This window comes from Epinephelus lanceolatus, chromosome 4 (assembly GCF_041903045.1).
Source record: "Epinephelus lanceolatus isolate andai-2023 chromosome 4, ASM4190304v1, whole genome shotgun sequence".
Lineage (NCBI taxonomy): Eukaryota > Metazoa > Chordata > Actinopteri > Perciformes > Serranidae > Epinephelus > Epinephelus lanceolatus.
This window is the reverse complement of record NC_135737.1, coordinates 36,375,038-36,397,885: the sequence shown is the minus strand read 5'-3', so window position 1 is coordinate 36,397,885 and position 22,848 is coordinate 36,375,038. Positions and strand designations below refer to the sequence as shown.

Below are 22,848 nucleotides of genomic sequence, written 5' to 3'. Positions count from 1 at the left end.
ATAAACAAAGTGTCTGGCTTATTTCATTCATTCAGAACAAGATATTTAAAATATAGAAATGCTATATTTCATTCAGATGTACTCCCTAAACTTCTGTGAGAGCTCACCTCCAGCAGGGCAACCAGACATTGCACTAGAGCAACTCGTACCGATGCAATGCACTTCCCTGTTTGGCTCAGGAAACTGAAACACAGCATAATGATTGAGTTAATATCAGAGACAGTGATTCATGTTCTAAGTCTAAAAGTGTAGCCATTCCTTCAAAATTAAATTACAAATAACAAAAGGAATTTGCTTTCCTGTGATGACCAGCGGAGGCACATTTTACACTTGATCATTCTCCTTCAAAGACTGAAAGCTCCTTGCCACAGACAGATGCTTCATTTTAGGACCTAATCTCTTACAGACCGACCCTACATCTGCTCATGATGTAAACATATGCTGCTAACCAGAATCCAGACACCACTCGTAGCAGAGATCCCTGAACATGTCTCATCTCCTCCGGCATGTGGTGTGTTTTCCCGAGGCTCATGATGGAGGGTAACAAACCCAGCAGCACAGCAGCGCACATCTCTTGGTCCTGACGGTACTGAGAACACAGGTCCCTGTAAAGACAGCACAACAAACAAGTGAGAACATTAAAACATTTTGCTTTATGAAGACATTAATGCAGTACATAAAAAAAAAAGATTTCAATACGCTAGAGGACGAAGCAGTGAGTCAAATTCCTCCGGAGACAGCGAGTCCTCAGTGGGAAGCTTCTTCAACAGGACAAGATACTGGAAGAGAAGCAGATATTAAAGTTCATCAGCTGAATCATCATTGCAACTGAAACCATGACTCTCCAGAGCAGCTGCTACCGACCATGTTGAGGTGCAGGGCTTTGCTGAAGTCCATCTGCTTGGCCAGCAGCAGCAGCCGGCGCCGCACCTCCTGAGGTTTGAAAAGCAGACCATGGACGGGCTGGATGGAGCCGCACTCACACAGGAACTCCAAGACTGCGAGGAGAGCCAGGTCCTGCTGGGCCAGATGATCGTCTGCTAACAGACTTTTTGCACCTGATGGAGGACAGAACAGTGATGCTTTTACCTGTTGTCCACTGACAAGATGATCAGATACCTCAACATCATCTATCCAACGTACAGTTGATGATTTACGCCGATTTACAGAGCAGGTGGTAATCCCTTCTTACCTGGCCCACAGGAGGTGTCACTGTTGTCTCCCTTTTGTCTTTGGGTCCCATTGCCGCTGCTGTGAGACTCTTCGCCATCTTCAAACAGGTCCACGTTGTCCCCTTGTTGAGTTCTGGTCATGTCCCAGTCATCATCCATGTGATCGTCTTCATCCACAACACCGGCTCTCTTAGAAGCACTGCTTAACTGAAGATGTGAGGAAATTAGATTAAATCAGCGTGCCGGCCCTCTGTTCTTAAGGTGAAGGTTTACAGTATACATATGTCACTTACTGACAGTTTGCAGATCTCGGCCAGTTCAGTGAGGAGACTGGCTGGCAGAATCATAATGAACAGACTGGAGGAGACAGGACAAACATGATCCTGCAGGAGAAAGGACAAAAGATTTACTTAAAAAAAAGAGCTCATTGAATTGTTCAGACTTAATTGCTGGTTTGTCCATAAATTGTTCAGATAAATCTTAATGCTGTATTATTTCAGCATTAGCCATACTGTCATGATGAAAGCTTTTGTCACCTTGTTTTTTCTGCTGGCTGACTGTGTGCACAGCTTCATGACAGATCTCAGGGTGCTCATGGTTCCTTCCTCTGTCATCTTCACTGTCACACTGGAAATAAAACCGCTGAAGTCCTGGGCCAGGGCCTGGTAACAAAAAAAAAAACACACCAAGAAACTTTTACGGTAACTGTCCGACAACATCATGGAAAGGATCTCCACAGAGATAGACCTTTTGGTTTAAGAGTAAGATTCTTTTTGTTTAACCAGAAATAGCCCCAAAAACATAATCGCCAAACCAACCAGACTCCATTTAAATAATCAGTCATTTCAGAATGAATATAGTTAGCATATTTTCATATCTAACTGGGTGAATTAAGGGTTTATTTAAACCAAACCAGAATTGGTGACTGTTGGAACAGGGAAAAGACGAACTAAGATGGCTTTTGTGGTTTTTATTTTGTTTCTGGTGACTTTGAATGAAGTGTGAATTACCTGGATAAAATTACTGTTTATTTAAATGGAGTCTGGTGGGCTTGGCAATGGCAATTTTGGGCAGTTTCTGGTTAAAAAAAAAGGAATCTTCCTCTTTAATAAAAAGGTCTGTCTCTGTAGGGATCATCTCCATAATGTTGTCAGACATTTATAATAATAATCTTTGCTTGTCAGGTGCAAAAACAAGTACTTTTAATGGACATACATGGATGGTGCACAATTGCCCTGAGTGGTTAGATTGCAGCCAGTTTTGTCACTGCCATTTGCAGCAGTCATACTCAATATTGGACCAGTTTCAATAACTCTTGTTCCCAGAAGTCAATTGGACACAAAGCCAAGGAAAAAGGGGTTCAGGTTGAAAAAACTGAACTTACCCTTTAAATTCTTCCACGCTTTGAGGTAATGTTTTTTTTAAAACCCTTTTACTGAGTTTTACAGGGTTATACATTTGTTTCAAAAACAATTACAATAACCTTTTACAGTGTGCCATCAGGGAACAAATAGGCTATGTATATTTTTTATATAGAAGTGGGTGACGTTATGTTTTTAATGTTTAACAGGCCGGGATATTTAATCACCGCTGGATGGAATGACAATGCATGCATCTGAATGATACCTTGGCTTTAGTGAAGAGCTTTGAGCGGCACGCCTCCTCCTCGGTCAGAAACCCAGTGGACACGTAACCTGCTAGAACACCAGTCAGCAGACTGAAACAGCGCACCAGACACTCCGGAGGGGTGGACTGAGACTGTGGCGGGGGGGGGGAATCAGAATAAATACAGTGTTTGTTACAGTGACGAGTTCAGAGACACATAAACACATAAACACACAAGTATTAACTTCCACTCACATCAGGAGAGTAGCAGTTGAGCAGGGTGTCAGCCACACAAAGCAGGGACTGCTCCAACTTTTTTCTGAGGCAGGGGGCGGCAGCGAATTGGCCATTGGTCGAAGCCGTTGTCGCTGCCTCGTCAGTCTCTTGCTTCGGTGAAGGCAGCGTGTTGAAGCTGAATTGTAAATACAGCCTCTCGATCTCTTCCAGGTTGTCTTTGGCATTGGATGTGGTTTGTTCTTGAAAAAAGGCACTTTAAAAACAAATAGTTACAGATTAATATGTGGACTGTACAAAAAAAGGTGCAGGGTGGTAGATTTGTCATCATATCAGTGATTTTGATACTCAGTGTGTGAAACCAGGATCATTTCCCTCACCTTTCCACTCCTTCAGTCCCCAGCAGAAACTTCAGGCCTGTTCTCGTGTCTTTCAAGGTCAGGGAGACCAGGATGTTCGCTATTAGATTGTGAGAAAAGTCTCTGCGCACAAGATCAGGATAGAGCATCAATTTAAAGGTCTTTATCTTAAAAGTGAAGACAAAATACACACATCTTACCAAAGTGAAAAGTTAAAAAAGTAAAGTGCAATCCATGTGTGCATCCCCTGGGAAACACCAGTCTGTAACTGGAGCTGCCCATCAGTTAAACATGAAAGCAGATAGTCTTCAAATATTACAATTTACATCCTTAAAAAAGCAGGTACTGAACCAGGATTAAATTATCTACAGTTAAGACACAGTTAACATGGAAAAGCAACACAGCACCAACCTGCAAATGATGGGGTGAGGCCTGGAGTTATCCTCCATCTCATCGCTCTGGTCGGTCATCAGCAGCCAGGCTATGAGAGTCTCCTTCAGGTTTGGTGATGCAGATCCCTCTGTGACTCCCATATGGTCCCAGCCTGAGCTTGAGATGATACTTTTAGGGACTGGACACGTTAGCAGGGCCTGGGCTAGACAGAGAGCAGCACCCCTGTGGGTAGAGAGAAAAAAGGGCTGCTAAATGCAAACACACACATTAACAGTATTAACAAATCAACTGTTAGACATTGAGAAATAAACTCACTGAGACAGTTTACAAGCTGATCCAGAGAAGAGTTTCCAAAATTCTCTGTCCATATTGATCAGTCCGCTATGGACAATAGAACTCAGCAGGTCCAGGCTGAGGGCCTCTGTCTGGGGTGAGCTGACCCCTCGCAGTGCCAGGGCCCACACCCGACCCCACAGCCGGGTCAGCTCCGGCCTGTGGACTTGGGCCCTTTCCGGGTAGCAGGCCTGGCACCGAGCCACCTCCCTCAGACAGCGTAGCACGTACGGCCCCCTCTCTCCTTTCCGCTGCTCTGCCAGGAGCTGGTACAACACTGACAGCAGCGGGACCAGCTCCTGGCCGGGCATCATGGACGGGTACTTAGAGGAGAGCACTGCGGTGATCTGCAGCCTGAGGGGAGAAAAGAGGGTTTGAATATCTTAACATGATCATGATGTGTTTTTCTACCACAAAGTAAAATCAATGTTTTTAAGCGACCACACTCAGTATGTAGTTTGTATTAAGTGCATTGTGATTTTCATACCATGGTATGACATCAAAGTCATTATGCTGAGGCTGCAGATGGTCCCGGAGGACCTCCCAACCCAGTTCAATGCGCCGTCGCTTGCTTGCTGCTCCGTGGGTTGGACTGCCCATGTAGGTGGCTCTGAGGGAGGCCTGGGTCACCTCCACAACATGGGTGTCATTGTCATCACTGAACAGCTACGTGCAAGAAACACAATGAGATTAGGGAAATGATTTTATTAAGACAGATGTGCGGCTCCACATTAGCTAAACTGCTCAAATTAGTTTTATAATGGCATAAACATTTACATCAAATGAAACTGTGATTTTCTGTATGCATACTTGAGCCTGGATCTGTATTACCTGGTGGCAGATGTCAGCTGTGAGCTCAATGAGGTTGTCTTTGACAGCTATGTGACGTGTCCCGGTGATGTACTTCCCTCTGCTGCCTATGTGGCTAATTTCTCTGATTAGGGCGTCGTACAGGTTGTATAGCAGACTCCGCCATTTGGTCCAGTCCTCAGCATGAGCACCTGAAATATTAGAGAGTGAGAGAACAACTAGTTAATGGTCAATTCGGAAGCAAACCCCAAGTTCAGCGACTGATTTTCAACAATTTCATGGTATAAAATTGTATTTTTATGGTGTTTTAGTTGAATTTGCAGAGATTGCTAAGTCAATTGATCTCCTTGAAATCTTTCCTTGGTGGTGCAATTTGAACTTTAAAAATTAAGTTATTCACATTTCTTTCTCCATTGCTTGGAAGAATCAAATGGAAAATGGTAAATGGACCTGCACTTGTATAGCACTTTTCTAGCCTTCCGACCACTCACGTCACATTCCCCCTTTCACACACACATTCACACACTGGTGGCTGAGGCACCATAAAAGGTGCCACCTGGTACTCAGTAACCATTCACACATGCTCATACACCGATGGAACAGCCATCAGGAGTAATTTGGGGTTCAGTATCTTGCCCCAAGACTGGACTGGAGGAGCCGAGGATCGATCTTCTGATTAGTGGACAACCCGCTCTTCCTTTGAGCCGCAGCCACCCCAAATAAGTGGAGCTGTATATGGAACTATGCACAACCCACAATGAAGCCTGTCCACCATACAAGGGCAACCAAAGGTGTCACTACCACTGGAAACATAAATTGTTTTGGAAGGATCACTCTACCTGTATCTGGTGTCTTGGCTCCTTTGGGGTGGTGGACACTAATCTGCAGGTGTAAGAACTCCACAATCTCCTCTTTGAGAGCCGCACTGGGCCTCATGTCCGCCCAGACATACAGTATAGAAGGCAGAAGCTCCTCTCCCAGGTGACACACCCTCATCCGACAGTTCATGGCCGCGGATCTCGAGAAGATATTGAGAGCTGAGACGAGGTGCTCCAAAACTGTCAGGTGTTTCTCCTGCCTGACAGGGTCATGGGATTTTGAAAAAGAAAACAATAAGTGCATCTATCTAATTAGCTGAGGGACATTAATTCAATTTAAAACATTGATAAAAGTCTTCACCTTGCATTTAGAAGTGCTTTGGAGAAGAAGCTGAACAGAGAGTTGTTGAATCCATCCGTCTGCATGCAGCAGCCTTGCACCACCGTGTGGATCACTCTGCTCACCAAAACACGATTGATGGACTTGGATGAAGTGTTGAACAAGTCACAGTACAAGTCCAAAAGATCTGAGGATAACAAATATAAACAAATGGGATTCAGTGAACTGAAGTTGACATTACAATATCAGACTACAGTAATCGGGTTATGTAATGCAAAAAGACAAATAAAATTAGTGTTGATGAAATTGAATTTATTAATGTGTGTAATTAGATTATTATAATACTGACTGTGCCACTGCTGTGGAGGGATGTCACACCAGTACTTGCGAACAGAGAGGATGTCCTTTACTAGGAGGCTGCTGTAATCTTCTCCATAGGCTGAACAGCTGTATGAATTCTTCAGGACGTCCATCACATGTTTCAGCATCTCACTGCACTTTATACGAGGCCCACCTGCAGAGAGACAGAGAGACAGCTGCTCAGAATCTCTGCTGTTTTCTGCTCAGATGAAATAACAAAAGAAAATATTGTAATATATGTAGAGCCAAACATCCTTTAGTGTATTATGACACATAAATTGTATTGTAACCTACAACTGGATCTCACACTGACAGTTTCCTTACGTTTGTTTGCGTAGCGAATAAAGTATTTGATCAAGCTGCACATTTCTGCCATCTTCTTCTGCCGCGTGGCCAGTGTGGATGCAGTGACGTTGGATTTACTTGACTGCATGTTTTCTGTTTCCTTCTGGACATAACGCTGCAGAAATCTGACATGGGGGTAAAAAACAGAAAAGGAAGTGTTTAACTATCAAGGCCTTTGACAGATGTCTGAATCTGACACACCAAAACTCTTGCAAAAGTACAATTTACAGATATCTTGCAAAACATGGAATGAGGACGGATTATTGTGGGACAAGTTGGAATAAATCAGCAATTCTAAAATATTACAAGCCATCATATTTACTGTGTTAAGTACAGCCGGTTCAGTTTCTATTTGGTTGCTGGCCACAAAGGTTCCCGGAAGTCAGCAGGTAGTCATTAGTGAGTGATGCAAAGAAACAAAAGTGAAACTAAACTGATAAGTTGGAAACAAACTAGGCCTGTTGTCTTGGCAGGAAAGGCACAAAAAGTATAAAACCAAGTGTGCAATATTAAGTAAAGATTTGCAAGAAGCAAGACATGACTGATGTTATACTAGATAACATAGTAAGAAAGTCAGATTACCGGAATACAGCATCCCATGTGAGTTGCTTGGAGCCTTTAGCTTTAGATCCTGAGATACGATCCAACTCCTGCACAACTTCTGGACTTCGAAGGAGCCGTCTGAAGCGCTCAGCTTCTTTCTGCAGGCATGAAGAGAGGAAACAACTGTCAAAGTGGAGGATTTATGAAGAAGATATACTTTATGAATCCCCAGAGTACCTCAGCAGTGCCCAGGAGGCGAACTAGCACCTCTCCAGCAACCAGTCAATGCTCCATACCTGGTTTGGACAGGGACTTGAGCTGGTGACCCCCCAGTTCCCATCAATATACTATACTCACTTGGCTACAGTGAGGCTGAAAAATGCTTGGTGCAATTATATCTCATTTTATTGTTTACATGCAGTTTCCATGTAGGTGTGATTACCTTCCTCTCTGTAGCTTTGTCATTCTCCAGTCCTCTGCAGCAGACCAGGAGATCATGAAGAGCCAGACTCATTGTGCTTCACAGTGGATGAGGAGTAGCTTTTATCAGTGTAGAGTAGGCTGTTTTATCCTCCAGGACTGCATGTTGACAGGAGATGTTGTTGTTATTCATCCATAGCATGCATACAATACAATGACTCTGCAGAGCTGTCTTCTCAAAGCACGCCTGACAGACTATGAACTAACGTTATTAACTAGTATAAACTATACATTAAGAGAGTTTTAGTTGCAACGTGTTAATCTAAACACAACAAATCCCTCCATATTCAGCCTGGCCTTGTAGACGAGCTACTTTAGCATCACAACGTTGCGAAACTGGCTTCAAACTTCTTACACACACACCCATTCAAATGCTCTCAGTCAAATCACTGACCTCTGATGGCTGCACTGACTGTAGACACGGAGCTGTCACACATGCAGGTGTGGATGTTAACTCATGTGGTGCATAACAGGAGTAGCCTGCTGCTCAGCTCCTGACATGTTGCCGTGCGCCGATACGCACGTACACGTAGCCCACGCAGGAAATTCCCGCCCCGGCTTCATGCTTCAGCACCTCAGAGGCTACATCACTTCCTGGTCAGGGGGTTGGGCCGAGTGCGTCCGGTGATTTATGTGCCAACGGTCAAACAAACTAACCGAAGTAGTCGGGTGCAGTATTATTAAAGTGTTAAATGGCATGTAGAAGTAGTGGTATATCTATTACACTCATATTTGTGGATACTTTACCTGTAGGTTGTACAGGAGTTTGACTTTTCAAAATAAACTACAACTCCCAACATTCCAATCGGCAGATTTCTCTCGGAACTTCCGGGTTATACGTGCTTGAGTTCCCCGCCTTTTGAGAAAACGATAGTGTCCGCTGGACGTCACCGTCACAACAATACCTCTGACGGTTTCCTAATTGAACGCCGTATAACGAATCTCTGAGAGACTTTTCCGTAACATGTAGCTGCCTGGCTAACTCTTAACACTTTATATTAACAAACAGGCAGCCATGTTGCTACCGTCCGACGTCGCCCGGCTTGTTTTAGGTAAGTCTAGTGTCAACTGACGTAGCAAAGCTGTAGCTGTAGCGTTAGCCACAACGACACTTACTGGTTAACAGGCGACTTAGAGCTTACAGTGGTTTACTGCTAACTAGCTAACAGTTAGCAGTTAACATGCAGTTTAATTGGGGTAAATATTACTTTGCTGTTTGAGCTTTGTCGTGCTCCTCTTATTGGATGCTGTTAATTGTCCTTCCTCAGGTTACCTCCAAGAAGAGGGACTGTCAGCCACAACCCAAGCTTTCATCCATGAGTGCCCAAATCTGAAAGAGTATGCTGAACACACCACAGCAGATGGGACCATTCCTGCGTGTGTGTTTGTAAGTGTGCCTCTTGTCTCTATTATGTTATTATGTCCCACAAACTGTTAAGTGAATGTCATTTAAATCACCGCAACTGTTTATGATTGTGCTTTTTCCACACACAGTCTGTCTTTGGGAAAGGCCTCACAACCATCTTAAATGAGTATGTGGCTGCTAAAGCAAAAGGTGAGACTGTCTGGCATTGATCCCATCACAAAAGGCACTGGTTGTTTTATGGTTTTATTGTGTGTCATGCTTGTTATAAGATATAATAAGCCTTTATTAGTCCCACAGCCGGGAAATTTCCACGATTACAGCAGCAAAGAGGAAGCATCAGTTAAATAACAACACAAAGCAATGTAACAGCTACATATTGGTCAAAACAAAAGCACAGATCAGTTCAATAAGTAAACTGTACAAAGCAAAACAAGGAGCAGTATAATACGCAAACATTATGAAAACACAAAACAATATTATAAGTAAGCAGCATAGAAAGAAGTGATATATAGCTTAATATAGAGACAGACTGAGTGGCTCATGTCACATTATTGAACAATGGCGTTACAGATATTGCACAGTTTAGCATATACTTTTTATATAAGTGGTATTTTAACTTTTTAACCAACTGTACTCACAGTCCAGATACAGTCCAGGTACCCCACAGGGCTGTGTCAGTTCACCAGTCTTCTTTACACTATACATTAATGACTGTAAGAACAGCAACTCCGGGAATGATATTTTAAAATTTTCAGATGATTCTCAGTCTCCTGCACAAGGACAAAAGTCCCTCAGCTTATTTGATGAAATAGACCGGATTGTGCAGTGGTGTGATGCCAAGTACCTGATTTTAAACACCAGTAAAACTATGGAGATGGTTTTTGGGATCACAGCCCAGTCATCATGCATGAGGGACAAATAAATCAGGTGTCCTCCTTGACGTCCACTTGGACAGTAGCCTTAGCGAGAGGTTCCATGTTGACAATGTGTGCTCTCGGCCACAGCAAAGGCTTTATCTGTTAAAAAACTTGGGGTCTTTGGGGTAGATCTGAGGATCATGTTTTTATCTTATCAGGCTGTTCTAGAGGTATGTCAGCATGGTTTGGGGATCTGACTTTGGAGTTGAAATCCAGACTTGCGTGTCTTTTTCAGACAGCTATGAAGGTCATGGGGAGGAAGGAACACCAGTCCTTCCAGACACAACAGTATATGAGTTGTCTGTTCTCAAACAAGCACAGAGAATACTGTCTGACTCTTCCCACATTCGCTGGGCTGTGTACGAGCTTTTACTCTCGGGCAGACAACACAGGATACCCAAATTTAGGGTGCTCTGTAGTCTGCTGGTGTTATGTTATGTAACATCGGGAACTGATGTGCAAAACTGTTGTGTTTTTAATGTTTTTATGGTGTATGCTTCATTTTTTCCTGGACTGTTATTGTAATGCAGCATTACTTGTGCACCCAAGTCCAAGACAAATTTCTCTGCGGGGATAATAAAGTATATCGTATACTGATACTACACCTGAGCAATGATTGTAAGCAATAAAAAAAAAAAGGCAGGATATAATAACTACACAGTCTGGTTGGCAGAATTTTCATTATTGCACATAAAATGTGTAGATATTGCACATGAGTAATGATTGATTATCAGTAGTTTTCCTTTGTGTGGTCTACTGGAAGCAGTGTTGCTTGTATAGTCTGAAAGCAGCTGGAGGGAAGAACCTGCATTATCTCTCCTTCAAACATTGTTGGCGAAGCAGCCTGTCACTGTTGGTAATTTGTCTATTTCCTCAACAGAGTCTCGTCATGAGGTGCCTGCCATGATGACTTCGCTGTGGAAAAAGCTGGATTTTACACTCAACCAGATCAAGTAATGAGCTTCAAGTTTCAGCATCTAAATCACTGCAACTGTTGTACATTGAGACTGACCACAGTGTTCAAATCTCAGTGTTATCTATTCAAAGCTGACACTGAGTTGGATCTTTATCACACAGATAGGGTTTCTTATTTTGTATGTCTTTCTTTAGGTCATTGCAGAATTCCCCCGCTATATCAGCGATTCAAAGAAGTAAGTCTGTTAATACTTTTCCTATTTTTAACAAATATTTTATTGTTGACACTCACAAAAGTTCTTGCTGCCAAACGATTGATGACAGGTACATAAACTTGTCAATAGTATATAGCTGTGTTTCCCAGAGTTTCTTTTATCGACACCCACCCAAATACATTTGACTGCCATAAAGATTTTTTTTTTTTTTTTTTTGATTGAATAGCACCCGCATATAAAATCCAACCAACCTGACTAAATTTGCATAATGTAGGGGACACTGGTGAAAGCACTGAGTGTGCCAATTATCAGCATCAACCACCCTTAACAGTCATCAAACTATGATTTAAGATATTAAGATATGACCACAAAAACTATGTGTCAAAGATTGTTTGAGTTCTATGTTTGCTCAGGGTTTGTACTTTGGCCTTTTATTTATCAGCCTCTTTTCATTGCAGCACGTTCACGCATCGGAGTGGCAAACATGGCTCGACAGCGGGTCCTGACCGTATCTTCAGCTGGTGGTGTTGTCTGCTCATCAGTTTCTGAAACAAGCTCCATCATCAGCCCGGCACTCAGCTCCCACAGCATGCTCAGCCACTCCACTCCCGTGAGCTACACTGCCACGCAAACCCGATTAGCTACCGGCAGTGGCTCACAGCAGCAGATCGGTGATGTCAGCAGAATACTAAATACGCCCAGTGAGTATCACAAAACATGCAGTACTCTCTTTATTGTTTGTTTTTATTACAGGGTAGTTGAAGTGGCAGTTTTAAAGGTTGTGTTTTGTTTTCACGTCTTACTGAATTTCATCCCCTCAAAAAGCTTAAACAATATTCACTTTTATTTTACAATCTCAGCAGTGGTGGTCATTTCCCTGTGCTGATTTTACACAGTAGAGATGTTGAATCCAATCATGTCATGTTACAGCTATTTTTTTCTGAAAGTCATCTTGTGTTTCTGATGATGGCTTGAGCCCGTGTCTTTGTTTTGTGTAGGGCTCTTGAAAGATTTAGCAAAGCTTTATCAGCTCCTTTATTTATATTTTGGCATGCTTGCAAGCTATAAGCAATCACCAAAAAAACCTGCTTTTTTATGATGTGTGACATAATGTGTTCATTACAGGGGACTCGCCTGTTCAGATAATTGTTTCAGAACAACGGCTAAATCAAGGCCCGATGTCTCCTGGACGACGGAAATGGTAAGCATGATTTGTATTGCTATTTTACCGTTGATGTTAACAACTAATGAATGAGAGATCATTGAAGACAGACTCTGTTGTCCTACTAACCCACATTGGCTTAACAATGCTGCTTTGTCTGTGCAGGACTAAAGTACACGAGGAGATGTTCATAAATTGGCCTTTTTTATGGAAGATATTTAAACATGTTACGACAGTAAATAAAAAGCAAAGGAGTAAATAATGAAATCCGTGTTGGTTGAATTCTGTTTACTTTCTTCAGTTTTGAGAGTCTGTTTATTGTGCATTCTGGCTCACTGTCACACTGCCATAACTAACTGGGACACTGGGCCTTTGTTGATGTTATTAGCCAAGTCCAAAAAATGTCCACTGTGAGAAATGGTGACTGGCTTGTCAGGTTTAGCTTTAGTTAGTTTGTGGTGTTTTTGTGTGAGATTATAGTGCTCATAAAGTGTTGTCAGTGCCTTGTGCATGTTGGCAGACACCTCTATAATCTTTTCTGCTGCCTTCAGGGACACCCCCAGGAAGAGAGGTGGAGCTCAGAGTGGGTCTAGTACCCCTGGCAGAAGTGCCATGACTGTGAATACTCCCAGTGCAGAACCCCAACCTGAAGAGACCGTCGATGAGAACTTTCCTGTAAGTAGATCTGTATGTTAGTTGTAGGGTTTTCTTAATACCAAAAAATTTTGAACCAAATAAGAAGTGTCTTCACTGATGCAATGATCTTAGTCCATCCTGTGCACCAAATTTGGGCTAAATTGCCTGTAGATGTGTTTTAGACTAAGCATGGTGAATGACAGGATGCTCCAGACACAGAACAAGTTCGATCTGGTTTTCTCATCACTTACTGAATCTAATATTTTTTGAGTGTATATTAGCTCAGGGGTGGAAGGGGTACAAGGATGTGTTGTGTCTCAGACCTGAAAATAGAAGGTGACATGAGCATTACCTTTATGTGTCTAGAAACAATAAGGGATAGTAGAACGTCATGGAATCAGAAATGGCATGCTCTCTCTCTTGAATGTGTTCATCTTGTTTAAATTCACGGTTCATTTATTTTGTATCCTTACAACACATGCTAATCTCCACAGCAACTTGTGATACAAAATGCACGAGACAAGATACTGGGGGACAGATCGTTACAAGAGAAGCTTGCTGAAAATATCAACAAAATCCTCGCCAAGTAAGTGTTGAGTCGGAACTCTGCATTACCTCATTGTGTGAATTAAGTTGTTGCGGTAGATGATTTTTGAATTTGACTGCAGGCATGTTGCAACATAGCCGTACTAACTTCTCCTCTGTTTCATCTCTGTATCAGCGAGCCAACGCCCCAATCATCAAAGGCCCCTTCAAGTACAGTGGAGGCAGACCAGTCTATAGATGAAATCCTAGGATTACAGGTGCTGAAAAGCTATATATAAAAAAGTATTTATTTTTTCAAAAATGTGTCTCATAAATGTTTATACTGAACAAAAATGTACTAACACAGATTTTAACAAATTTGTGACCAAATTTTGAGAGCAATTTATCTCCTGAGTGCATGAAAAAAGTTTTTAGATCTTAATCATCATCACGCTGTGCTTATTTTTCTGTGTCGTGACATTATTTCCTGACATATGTCCTCTGGTACAGGGTGAAATCCACATGAGTGATGATGCCATCCATGACATTCTGGAACAAACAGAGTCTGACCCGGCTTTCCAGGCCCTGTTTGAGCTTTTCGATTACAGTAACTATGACCTACTTTGCTTTTGTTTGTTGCACAGATTACTCCTTAATCACTTCTTTTCAACTGTGTAATAAGGCACAATGGAAGGCCATTTCAAAACAGACTTTGTAATGTGTATTTGCAGACAAAACCAAATTCACAGATGGCGAAGCAGGGGATGGAGATATTAGCACTAGTCCAGAAGAGAGTGACACTGCTGGACCTTCATCTACAGTCGAACCCCTTCAGAGTGATGAGCCAGGTATTCTTACAGTCTGATACAGTAGTAGGCTCTCAGTAGAGGAAAACACAGATGCCACCTTTGATTGTTGTCTGTATCACACAGGCCAAAGCAGGTTTTTTAAATCTAAAGTTTGAAGGGGAGAAAAATCTTCATGTTCATTGAAAACACAGCCGGTACAGTCAGGTTTCTAATTAATTGTGCAACGTTGGAAGGAGGGTGAAAGGGGTGTAGGGTTAGGTTATGCTAACTAGTTTGTTCAACATGTCTGATCATGCCAAATTAAGTGTTTATAATTGTTCTTAACAGACACACTGGAAGGCAGGGTGAGAAGCAGGCCATCAGTGGTTCATGAATTTAGTTATTCATTAACGATTTCATTATCAAAAATCAATGACTTGTTCCAGATTAAACAACTTTTTATGTGAGGTGTGTGTGTGTGTGTATGCAAAGGGGCATAATTTTGGCTAACAGCTCAACATACTTGGCCTGCTTCCTGTCTATGTTATTAGTGCATGTCATCAGAGTTTGTTAATGACTGCAGCAGTTGGTCAGCTATACAGTACTCTTGTTATACCCTTACTGAAGACAGAGCTGCATAAAGTACACAGGTAGGGCCAGATTAATCATCAAACATTTCACTTTATTTTTCAGGCACTACACAGAGAGAAGCCAACACTTCAGATCCAACACCAGTGACGGTGAAGATGAGAGCTGGACAGGAGCGTAAGACAAGAAAGCTGACTGCTTCCACCTTGTTAAAGAAAACAGTTCTTGGCCCCAGCGGGAGAGCATCCAGAATTGAAAACAGTTCAGCCAAACTGTTAGTGAGTCACGGGGATCACCGAGGTGTCTCATCTACTGCAGTGAACTCGAACAGAAAAGAAAAAGCCTCACTCTTCAGTAACAGTGATTTTGGAACACCAATGGATATTGATGAACCGTTGAACACACCTCCCCCTCCTGCAGACTGTGTGGCCATGCAGGAGACTTCCGCAAAGGACAGCACCTCCGTCACAATTGCTCCCAGTGAACCAAACATCCCTCCCTCCACTGCATTTGCAGTGCCAGAAGTGACATCTAATGTTGACAAAAAACAGCAACATAAACAAGCACAAGGATGTAAAGTGCAACCTCTGATAGCCCCCTGTACTTTTTTGTTTCCCTCACAAGTTGAACCGAACAACACTCCAGCGTCGACCGCTGACCTACCTCATACATCACTTTCAAACAGTGGAAGAGACACTCAAACAGGGTCTACTGTCTCAGTAACACCCGAATCTGCGTCTTGCACACCTGCTTCTAGCAGTGCCACAGTTACAACTGCGCCTGCCTCACCCTCATCAGTGTCCACTGTTGCACCATTCACAGCGACACCTTGCTCACCCACATCTGCCTCTACCTCTTCAACAATTACAGCTACACCTGGCTCATCCTCACCTGTGTCACCCACATCCTCCTCATCTTGTGTCCCACTTGGTGCAGCACCTGATCCTCCAACCACCCCAAGCAAAGCTGCTGCCGATTCCAGTAATATAGTTTCTTTGAAGATCATCATCACTGATAACCAGGATGAGGAGTCTCCCAGTGACAAGGCCTTGAATCAGGCAATTTCTAGCATTTCTGGTGACAAGATACCCACCATTTATCTTTCCTCCCCAGCTAAGACCTCTGGAGGCCCTGGCACACCAAAGGCCAACTTGGATGAGGCGGCACAGGCAGTTAGTGGCTTACAAAGCTCTGAGGCACATGGTAGTCCTCTCAGCTATAAGGCTGGGGCTTTGCTCGCATCCCCATTAACGGGGACATCACAGGCCCAGCAAAACTACATAATCCAACTACCCCTGGACACCACTAACCCTGCCCTCCAAGGAGCCACTGCCAGTTACTTCCTTGTGACTGAACCTCCGAGTACAGATGTTCAAACTAGACAGGTGCTGCTGTCTGCTGGTGTCTCAAAGGGACAGCCTTTGCCCACCAACCAGTATGGGGTGACCACACCGACTCGCTCTCAAGGCTACTCCCCTGGTAAGAGACAGTAGGCTACAACAGTGAATCATATCAACAAACAAAAGTCAAACTCACAATGACATCACTAGCTGGCTTTGATTTGTGTAGTTGCAGCTTTTGATGTTCTGTTTGTAACTTTTATTTGTATTTGTAGTGTTCTTAATGTACTGTGAAAGGAACACCTCCCGTTGAGGGACTTTGGGCTTAAACAATTGACGATGTCGCCTCTTCCCCATTTGTGAACATGTGATGATGTGGAGTTCTGTTCCTATAAAGCAACACACAATTTGGTGCTCATCCACATGAACACATAGGTTGCAGTGCAAAACAGTAGAAAAGATTTAAACATTTGGGTAAGGTTAGAAAATTCAAGACACATTATGGTTGAGTAAAGTTCATTGTGACCCTTGTTTTCAGTTTTGGACTTTCTTCCCTAAGCTGACATGTGCAGTGAAGTACCAGCTGATAGAATTTCCGTCATCTATTGTGTGTTGTCCCTGCTAGTGGCATGTTTTGTTTACCTTTGCTGTTTGTTTGTTTTTTAAAATCAGTGTTCTTTTCGTGCAGGGTCAACACTCATTTTACCATCCCCTGTGAAGCCCATGGTGCTTCCTGTTTCTGTTATGGGGCAGAATACTCTGGGGAAGGTCCAGATGGTGTCAAATCAGGTAACATAACTTAACCTGCAGTTTGTACGTTTGTTTCTTACCTCTTTCACCAGAATAATAAGATGATTCCTGATCATTTTAGTGACACTTTCAGCCTTTCATCTACCATTCTCCCCTTGGTGGAAATTTATCTTTGAGATTTACTAAGCACGAGTTGCCCATACTGTCACCTTAGTAGACAAGATCTCCAAACCAGTGGCAATTTATAAAATTTTGGTTTCAAAAAGAACCGATCCAAATGTTGTCCATTGACCGTTGAGTCCCATTCTCAGGCCAAAATGTCAATTTGCACACAGCACATCTCATACTCTAATTGGCAGTTTACCATACAATTTATGAAGCATATTTACCCTTGCAAAGTAGGACTTAACATTTTAAAGAGTCCATGGCCTTCATTGGGACAAACAGTGCATTTATAGTCCCACTACTGGTAAGGCTTCAACAGTACCAAAATTATTAGTATGTTTTTCAGTCCATCCAAGAGTTTATAATTACTCAGTGTGTGGTTTAATGAACATTACTGCCTTTAAGTCTGGGTAAAGTTAAAGCAGAAATTTGTTTCAAAACACATTAGACATGTTAGAAAATACCTACTGAAAACATGAAAATATAGTGAACTCCTGCGTTGTGTATTGAAACAGTTAAACTGGTCATCATAGCTGTTGTCAGGATTTTTCGGGTGGACCTGAAATCATGGCTCGATGACTCATAGGAGCCATCCCTATCATCACCCTGCCCCGACACTATATTAACACTAGAGTGCACAGCATTAGTGCTTCTGCCCCTACTCAACTGCGAGTTACAACACTTACTGTTAGAAAGCACAGCCTATCTGCATCTATCAGACCTGTTATCAGAGCCAGTTGGCTATCTGTATGTGCACCTGAACCTGACTTGAAACCATCAACTTTATGCATTATTGTAACATTATAGGTGTCAGACAGAGACAGGAACTGGGGGAAAGGAGAAACTGTTCTGATTTTCAATCAGCCCTGTATTGTTGCATCATGGGACGTATTTGCAAATGAACAACACTTAACCTTTCTCTGTGCTGCCAGCCAAGAGCTTCCTGCTCATCTGCATACTGGTAGGGGTTCTTCATCATTTGGTGGACCCTCATCCAGTGGTGCAACATAGGCGGCAGCCAAACACAATATATTGATGGCTTCGGCTCATTGCTGCCAGTGTTTATCCATCCATATTGGATGTGCAAGACTGGCCTTCAGTGTACACACCCCCAGCGTTTTAAAGCAGAAAATAGTACTTATTTTCTTGTGATTTTGAAATCTAATTTTATATGCTTGGCAATTTTTCTAGTCATTCAAATTTGCCTAGATGGTTAATAACACATTTTTTGTGGTGTGAAAAACTCAGAATACCTATTTATTTTGACTTCACCCAGACTTAAAGCCCTTAAGATTTTGGCAATGTCTAGAACAATAAAACTTATCAACACTGTTATATTTACAGCTTGTTGCCATACCAAGCCCAGTACCAGCGCAGCAGTCAGAAGCTGTTAAGTCCAAGTCTCCGGCAAAGGCAATCAAGCCATCTACACCTGCTGGTAAGTTACAAGTTCATTTGGAGCAGTGCTAGCTAGCGGTACATAATGCTTAAAAATGACGTAATATTCTTTTACTTCTCTGATTAATGTTTCATCTCTGACCTTATTTCTCTGAACTCCAGGCACTGAGCAACACCTGGTTGGTAAGTTGGTTCAACCTGCACTGGCTGAAAACACAGGCCAGCAGGATGCATCAAAGGGTTCAAGATTTAGGAGAATTTTATGTTTCGACTCTTCTGCAGAAGTGCAACCACAGACTGCTACAACAACAACAACCACCACCACCCCTTCAGCTACAAATACATCTCCATCGCAATCTGTCCATCAGACTGAGAAAGATCATGCACGGTTGGTGCCTCGAACAAAACCTGCTATCCTGGGTGGCAACAAGCCCAAGAGGAGGGTCGAAACCATCAGATGTTCAGCAGATCCTCAGACTGGAGGAAGCTTTATGAAGGACGCAGAGAAGTCAGTGCCTCCACAACATCAACAGAAAGATCCTCTTAAAAAGAACTCTCGCAAACAAGATCATAGCTTCCATACCCAAGAGTCTCAAAGTTCAAGTAACAGCAAGGATGATGCATCACAGCCTGAGACTTTGAAAAAGTCTGAAACAGGAGGGAGATCAAAATCTACTGACAGGAAACACAGTCATAATAAGGATGGGGGTGGAGCGAAAGCTAAGGATCCTCACACTTCTAGGTCATTGTCATCTGATTCTGCACTGAAATCAGGAACTAGAAAGGAGAAAGAGGAGAGCAGCAGGAAAGAACCTACAGATAAAGCTCCTGCCAAAATGCGTGAGGGCCGTACAGAGAAGAGGACTCCCTCTCAGGAGACGCCAAATGTGACCGCTAACAAGGAAAATGAGATGAAGGGTAGCTTGCAAGAGCAGCAGCAGCAGTCAACACCTTCATCCTCAGCATTAAAAGACTTAAGCCCTCCTGCTGTTGCCCAGCCTGCATCTAATCCTCAGTCAAAGGCTACAAAAGCACCGTCAAAGACCAGCTCTCTGGCCAAACAGGCAGCTGAGATGCTGCAGGACATCCAGGGGCTTGGCTCTCCTTCCGCCCCAATCAAGAGGCCTGGAGCGGGCAGTTCAGACCATAGTCTTCCCAGGACCCTTGGGACTGGGCGTAACCAGGAGGCGTCCCCTGAACGTCCCAGGACTCCTTCCCGACAGAGGAAAGGTAGAGATGGAGAGGCGACTCCCAAGCATCTGATGCCTCCCAACACCCCGGATGTCCCCACCTGCAGCCCAGTCAGTGAGGCTGGCAGTGAGAACAGCATTAACATGGCTGCTCACACACTCATGATTCTGTCACGTGCTGCTATCGCCAGGACAGGCACTCCACTGAAGGACAGTTTGCGTCAGGAGGAAGTAAGAGAAGGTTCTCCCACAAGCTCAAAGAACTCAAAGAAACGCAAACAGTCTTCTCCCTCATCCAGCCCACCTGCAAAGAAGGAGTCAAAACAATCTCCCAGCAAAAAGAAAGATCGGGTGAGTACAACACAAGGATTTTCCATTCAGTAGGCATGTTTTTAAAATGTACTGTGGTCTTAGGCAAGTTCTGCTTCAGCAGTATTCCCTTTTCAGATGCAGTTATATTAATTGATCAAAATCCTTTTTTGGAGTTTATTGCCGGGCCTATACATTGTAAGGAAACAGTTGAAAATGTTGTAGTTTCGTAAAGCCTAAGGGGTCGTCTTTAAGTTGCCTATTTTGTCGAAACCCCAAAGATATTCAGTTTTCTATCAAATATAACAAAGCAAAGCTGCAAGTCCTCATATCTGAAAAGCTGTAATAAGCAAATGTTTGATATTTTGGATGGAAAAATGACATTCAGTCATCGAAAATAATGAATATATCAAAATAATTGTCGATTAATTTTTTTTGTCGATCGATTGATCCAGTTTCTCTCATACTTTACACCATGTACCACCTCGAAAATTATGTGGCTCTCCAATAACCTCCACAATGGCTGACGTTAAAATACAGTAGCATAGGCCTACCATATTCAGCTACTAATCAGAAGATGATTTATTTTAGACTGTTGTCAGTCACGGCCCCACTGTACAAAGGGGAAGCACTAGAACATGAACTTAAACTCTCCCACACAACTATCATATACCCACATTTCTCTTTCTAATAGTTCCTGTTTTGACCTACGATAACAGTGTTTTTAAAATACACATTTTTATCTCCACTTACTATCTTGCCGTCACAGTTTAGCTCTTAACTTATCATGGACATATGCTACATTCATGAACGTGACTATGTAGCAGATTGATATCAAAACAAAAATATTACACAAAGGGCAAAACTTATTTAAATTACATTTTGCACCACTATACGGAGCTCACGCACCACCAGTGGTACATGTCGTGTAGTTTGAGAACCAGTGGACTCATCGATTAAGTTGCTGAATTTTTTCAGCTGTGCTGAAATGTCTTACTGGTGTAGCTGTAAATTCAACATGAATTACTTACAACTCCCACAACCTGACAAAACAGCATAGACTCATGAAAGTTGAGCTTAGTCTATTAACTAATAACTCAGCCTGACAAGCGATGCGATGTCCTAAAATGACCACAGTACATAGGATAAACCCTTTTAAAGACATGCAGGTTTGGTGCATTAGATACTCAGTGGCCTTTAGGTGTGAATGTGTGTGTCTGTACATATGTGTCAGTCCTGTAATAGCCTGGCAGTGTGTCCAGGTGACCTCCGTCAACCTGAACACGATACACAGTTTACAGAGGGAATGGGTGGGTCTATGTAACAATGTGGCCTTTACTCTGGTGCCACCATCAGGCCAATCTTAGTTATATTTTGCCCCATTCATAAAGAAGTAAGTATAGCCCCATTGTCTCTCTCTTTTGCATCCATCCAACACTTGTGTTTTAGTGTTTAAGTTTTTCTCTTGATCAGAAATTGTGGCGATTTCACCAGATGAAGTGCTTTTGGTATCAGCACTTTTCGTTTAGATGGTTATAAAGTGTTTATGCACACCTCATTAATTCAGACTTTTGGTTTAAATCTGCAGGAAAGGAAGAAACTTGTGGAGTGCTTCCCCCATGACTTGGATGTGGATAAGTTCTTGTCCTCACTTCACTATGATGAGTGAAACCAGACACACCAACAGGAAAGGACAACCATATCACTACCTGCTTAGGTTACTATCCAGGAATAGAACAAGCCATCTGCTCAACCAGTGCCTATGGTTTCTATTAGTAACCTTGCCCGAGACCTTATAAGCTGTAATGTCTCCTTCAGCCAATGAGGGACCTTGATTTGTTTGAATGTTTTCCAGTACTTAGTAGCAGCAGTAGGGCAACCACGGCGCTTTGTTTTCTCATTCTCATGCTCACTTCTGTTTAAATTATTGTTTTGTACCACAGCAAAACAGCGGGGCACTTGACATAATGGGTGCGTGTCGATGAAAAGGGTGACTCAAAGCATTTTCTTGGTCAATATTTGACTCTAGTTTGATAAATCCAGCTAACACTGACTGATAGGTTGCTGTGTAAAAACTATGTAATATCTACTGGTAACACTGAAATGAGACCTCTCATTGGTTTTACTTTGTCATGTTAAAAACCCGAAAGCAATGTGAAGATCATATTTTATGTCATACATGTGTACTTTACATTTTGTACTTTTTTGTTGGTAGAATCTGACACACAAAATGGCTGCAACTGTTGAAATTTCCATTCTCAGGCTTCATTCAGTGTTGTAATAAAACAAAGAAACAGTCTTGTGTGTTTTTCCTCGGCCCAGTTCCACTGTTCATCTGAAGCCCCGGAGCAAAGTCTGTGAAAATGTGTAAATGTTGGAGGATGTAAGAGCTCAGTGTCTATTATGAGGAATGTGACATCACTTGAGGGGAGGAATTTTTGTGGCCAGGAAAGTACAAGGTTTGTATTTCACGTGTAGCTCAATAAATTGAGTGTTGCTCAACATCTAGATATAATAACAGCCTATAATGTACACTCAGCAGCACTGCAGACTTTGTGTGAGGTGAGGTGAGGTGTCCTTTCAGGGCTCCAAAAGTGACAGATCCTTAAAGCATGCGTATGTGTCTCACAGCTGGACAGTCCTGACCCCTGGTGGGCAGACAGACACTAAAACTGAGCAGTAGTTGTAGGAATTAATTTTGGAGCAATGCCATCTGGTTTTGGACACCTACTGCTACATGAGTCAAGGTGAAAATGAGCCCGCAGACTCTTGTAATTGTCTCACTTTGTTGG

At 42.7% G+C, this 22,848-nt stretch overlaps 2 protein-coding genes across 5 annotated transcripts in view; one reads left to right on the top strand and one right to left on the bottom strand.

Moving 5' to 3' along the window:
* atm (ATM serine/threonine kinase) overlaps positions 1–8,330 on the bottom strand; it is a 29,661-nt gene extending 21,331 nt beyond the window's left edge. For all 3 annotated transcript variants that reach the window (XM_078167181.1, XM_078167183.1, XM_033631937.2), the window contains exons 1-21: positions 8,187–8,330; positions 7,755–7,891; positions 7,352–7,470; positions 6,749–6,894; positions 6,414–6,578; positions 6,086–6,251; positions 5,746–5,984; positions 4,928–5,097; positions 4,584–4,762; positions 4,079–4,450; positions 3,782–3,985; positions 3,392–3,493; positions 3,033–3,267; positions 2,799–2,930; positions 1,709–1,834; positions 1,466–1,555; positions 1,193–1,379; positions 865–1,058; positions 700–779; positions 450–605; positions 108–183 (exon numbers count right to left, since the gene is read on the bottom strand). In XM_078167181.1, coding sequence (XP_078023307.1) covers positions 108–183; positions 450–605; positions 700–779; positions 865–1,058; positions 1,193–1,379; positions 1,466–1,555; positions 1,709–1,834; positions 2,799–2,930; positions 3,033–3,267; positions 3,392–3,493; positions 3,782–3,985; positions 4,079–4,450; positions 4,584–4,762; positions 4,928–5,097; positions 5,746–5,984; positions 6,086–6,251; positions 6,414–6,578; positions 6,749–6,894; positions 7,352–7,470; positions 7,755–7,826 — 3,210 coding nt within the window. In that variant the 5' untranslated portion in view covers positions 7,827–7,891; positions 8,187–8,330. The remainder of the gene's footprint in view (positions 1–107; positions 184–449; positions 606–699; positions 780–864; positions 1,059–1,192; positions 1,380–1,465; positions 1,556–1,708; positions 1,835–2,798; positions 2,931–3,032; positions 3,268–3,391; positions 3,494–3,781; positions 3,986–4,078; positions 4,451–4,583; positions 4,763–4,927; positions 5,098–5,745; positions 5,985–6,085; positions 6,252–6,413; positions 6,579–6,748; positions 6,895–7,351; positions 7,471–7,754; positions 7,892–8,186) is intronic.
* A 306-nt stretch (positions 8,331–8,636) lies between these two features.
* On the top strand, positions 8,637–22,354 carry npat (nuclear protein, ataxia-telangiectasia locus). Of its 2 annotated transcripts, XM_033632163.2 has the most exons (18): positions 8,637–8,844; positions 9,061–9,179; positions 9,287–9,347; positions 10,956–11,028; positions 11,186–11,226; positions 11,664–11,906; positions 12,331–12,406; positions 12,919–13,042; positions 13,498–13,589; positions 13,725–13,806; positions 14,039–14,135; positions 14,260–14,376; positions 15,010–16,383; positions 16,933–17,033; positions 18,504–18,597; positions 18,720–18,740; positions 18,840–20,098; positions 21,645–22,354. In XM_033632163.2, the coding sequence occupies exons 1-18, from the start codon at positions 8,808–8,810 to the stop codon at positions 21,723–21,725; spliced, it is 4,092 nt and encodes a 1,363-aa protein (XP_033488054.1). In that variant the 5' UTR covers positions 8,637–8,807; the 3' UTR covers positions 21,726–22,354. The 2 variants fall into 2 exon arrangements, with proteins under 2 accessions (XP_033488054.1, XP_033488053.1); XM_033632162.2 differs by having other exon boundaries at positions 18,720–20,098.
* The last annotated feature ends 494 nt before the right edge of the window (positions 22,355–22,848 follow it).

Bases quoted from the DNA above. Each gene is read 5' to 3' on its own strand.
- npat (XM_033632162.2), top strand. From the start codon at position 8,808: ATGTTGCTACCGTCCGACGTCGCCCGGCTTGTTTTAG. The intron at 13,590-13,724 runs GTAAGTGTTGAG...TCTCTGTATCAG, and splicing joins ATCAACAAAATCCTCGCCAA to CGAGCCAACGCCCCAATCAT. The intron at 17,034-18,503 runs GTAACATAACTT...TTATATTTACAG, and splicing joins TCCAGATGGTGTCAAATCAG to CTTGTTGCCATACCAAGCCC.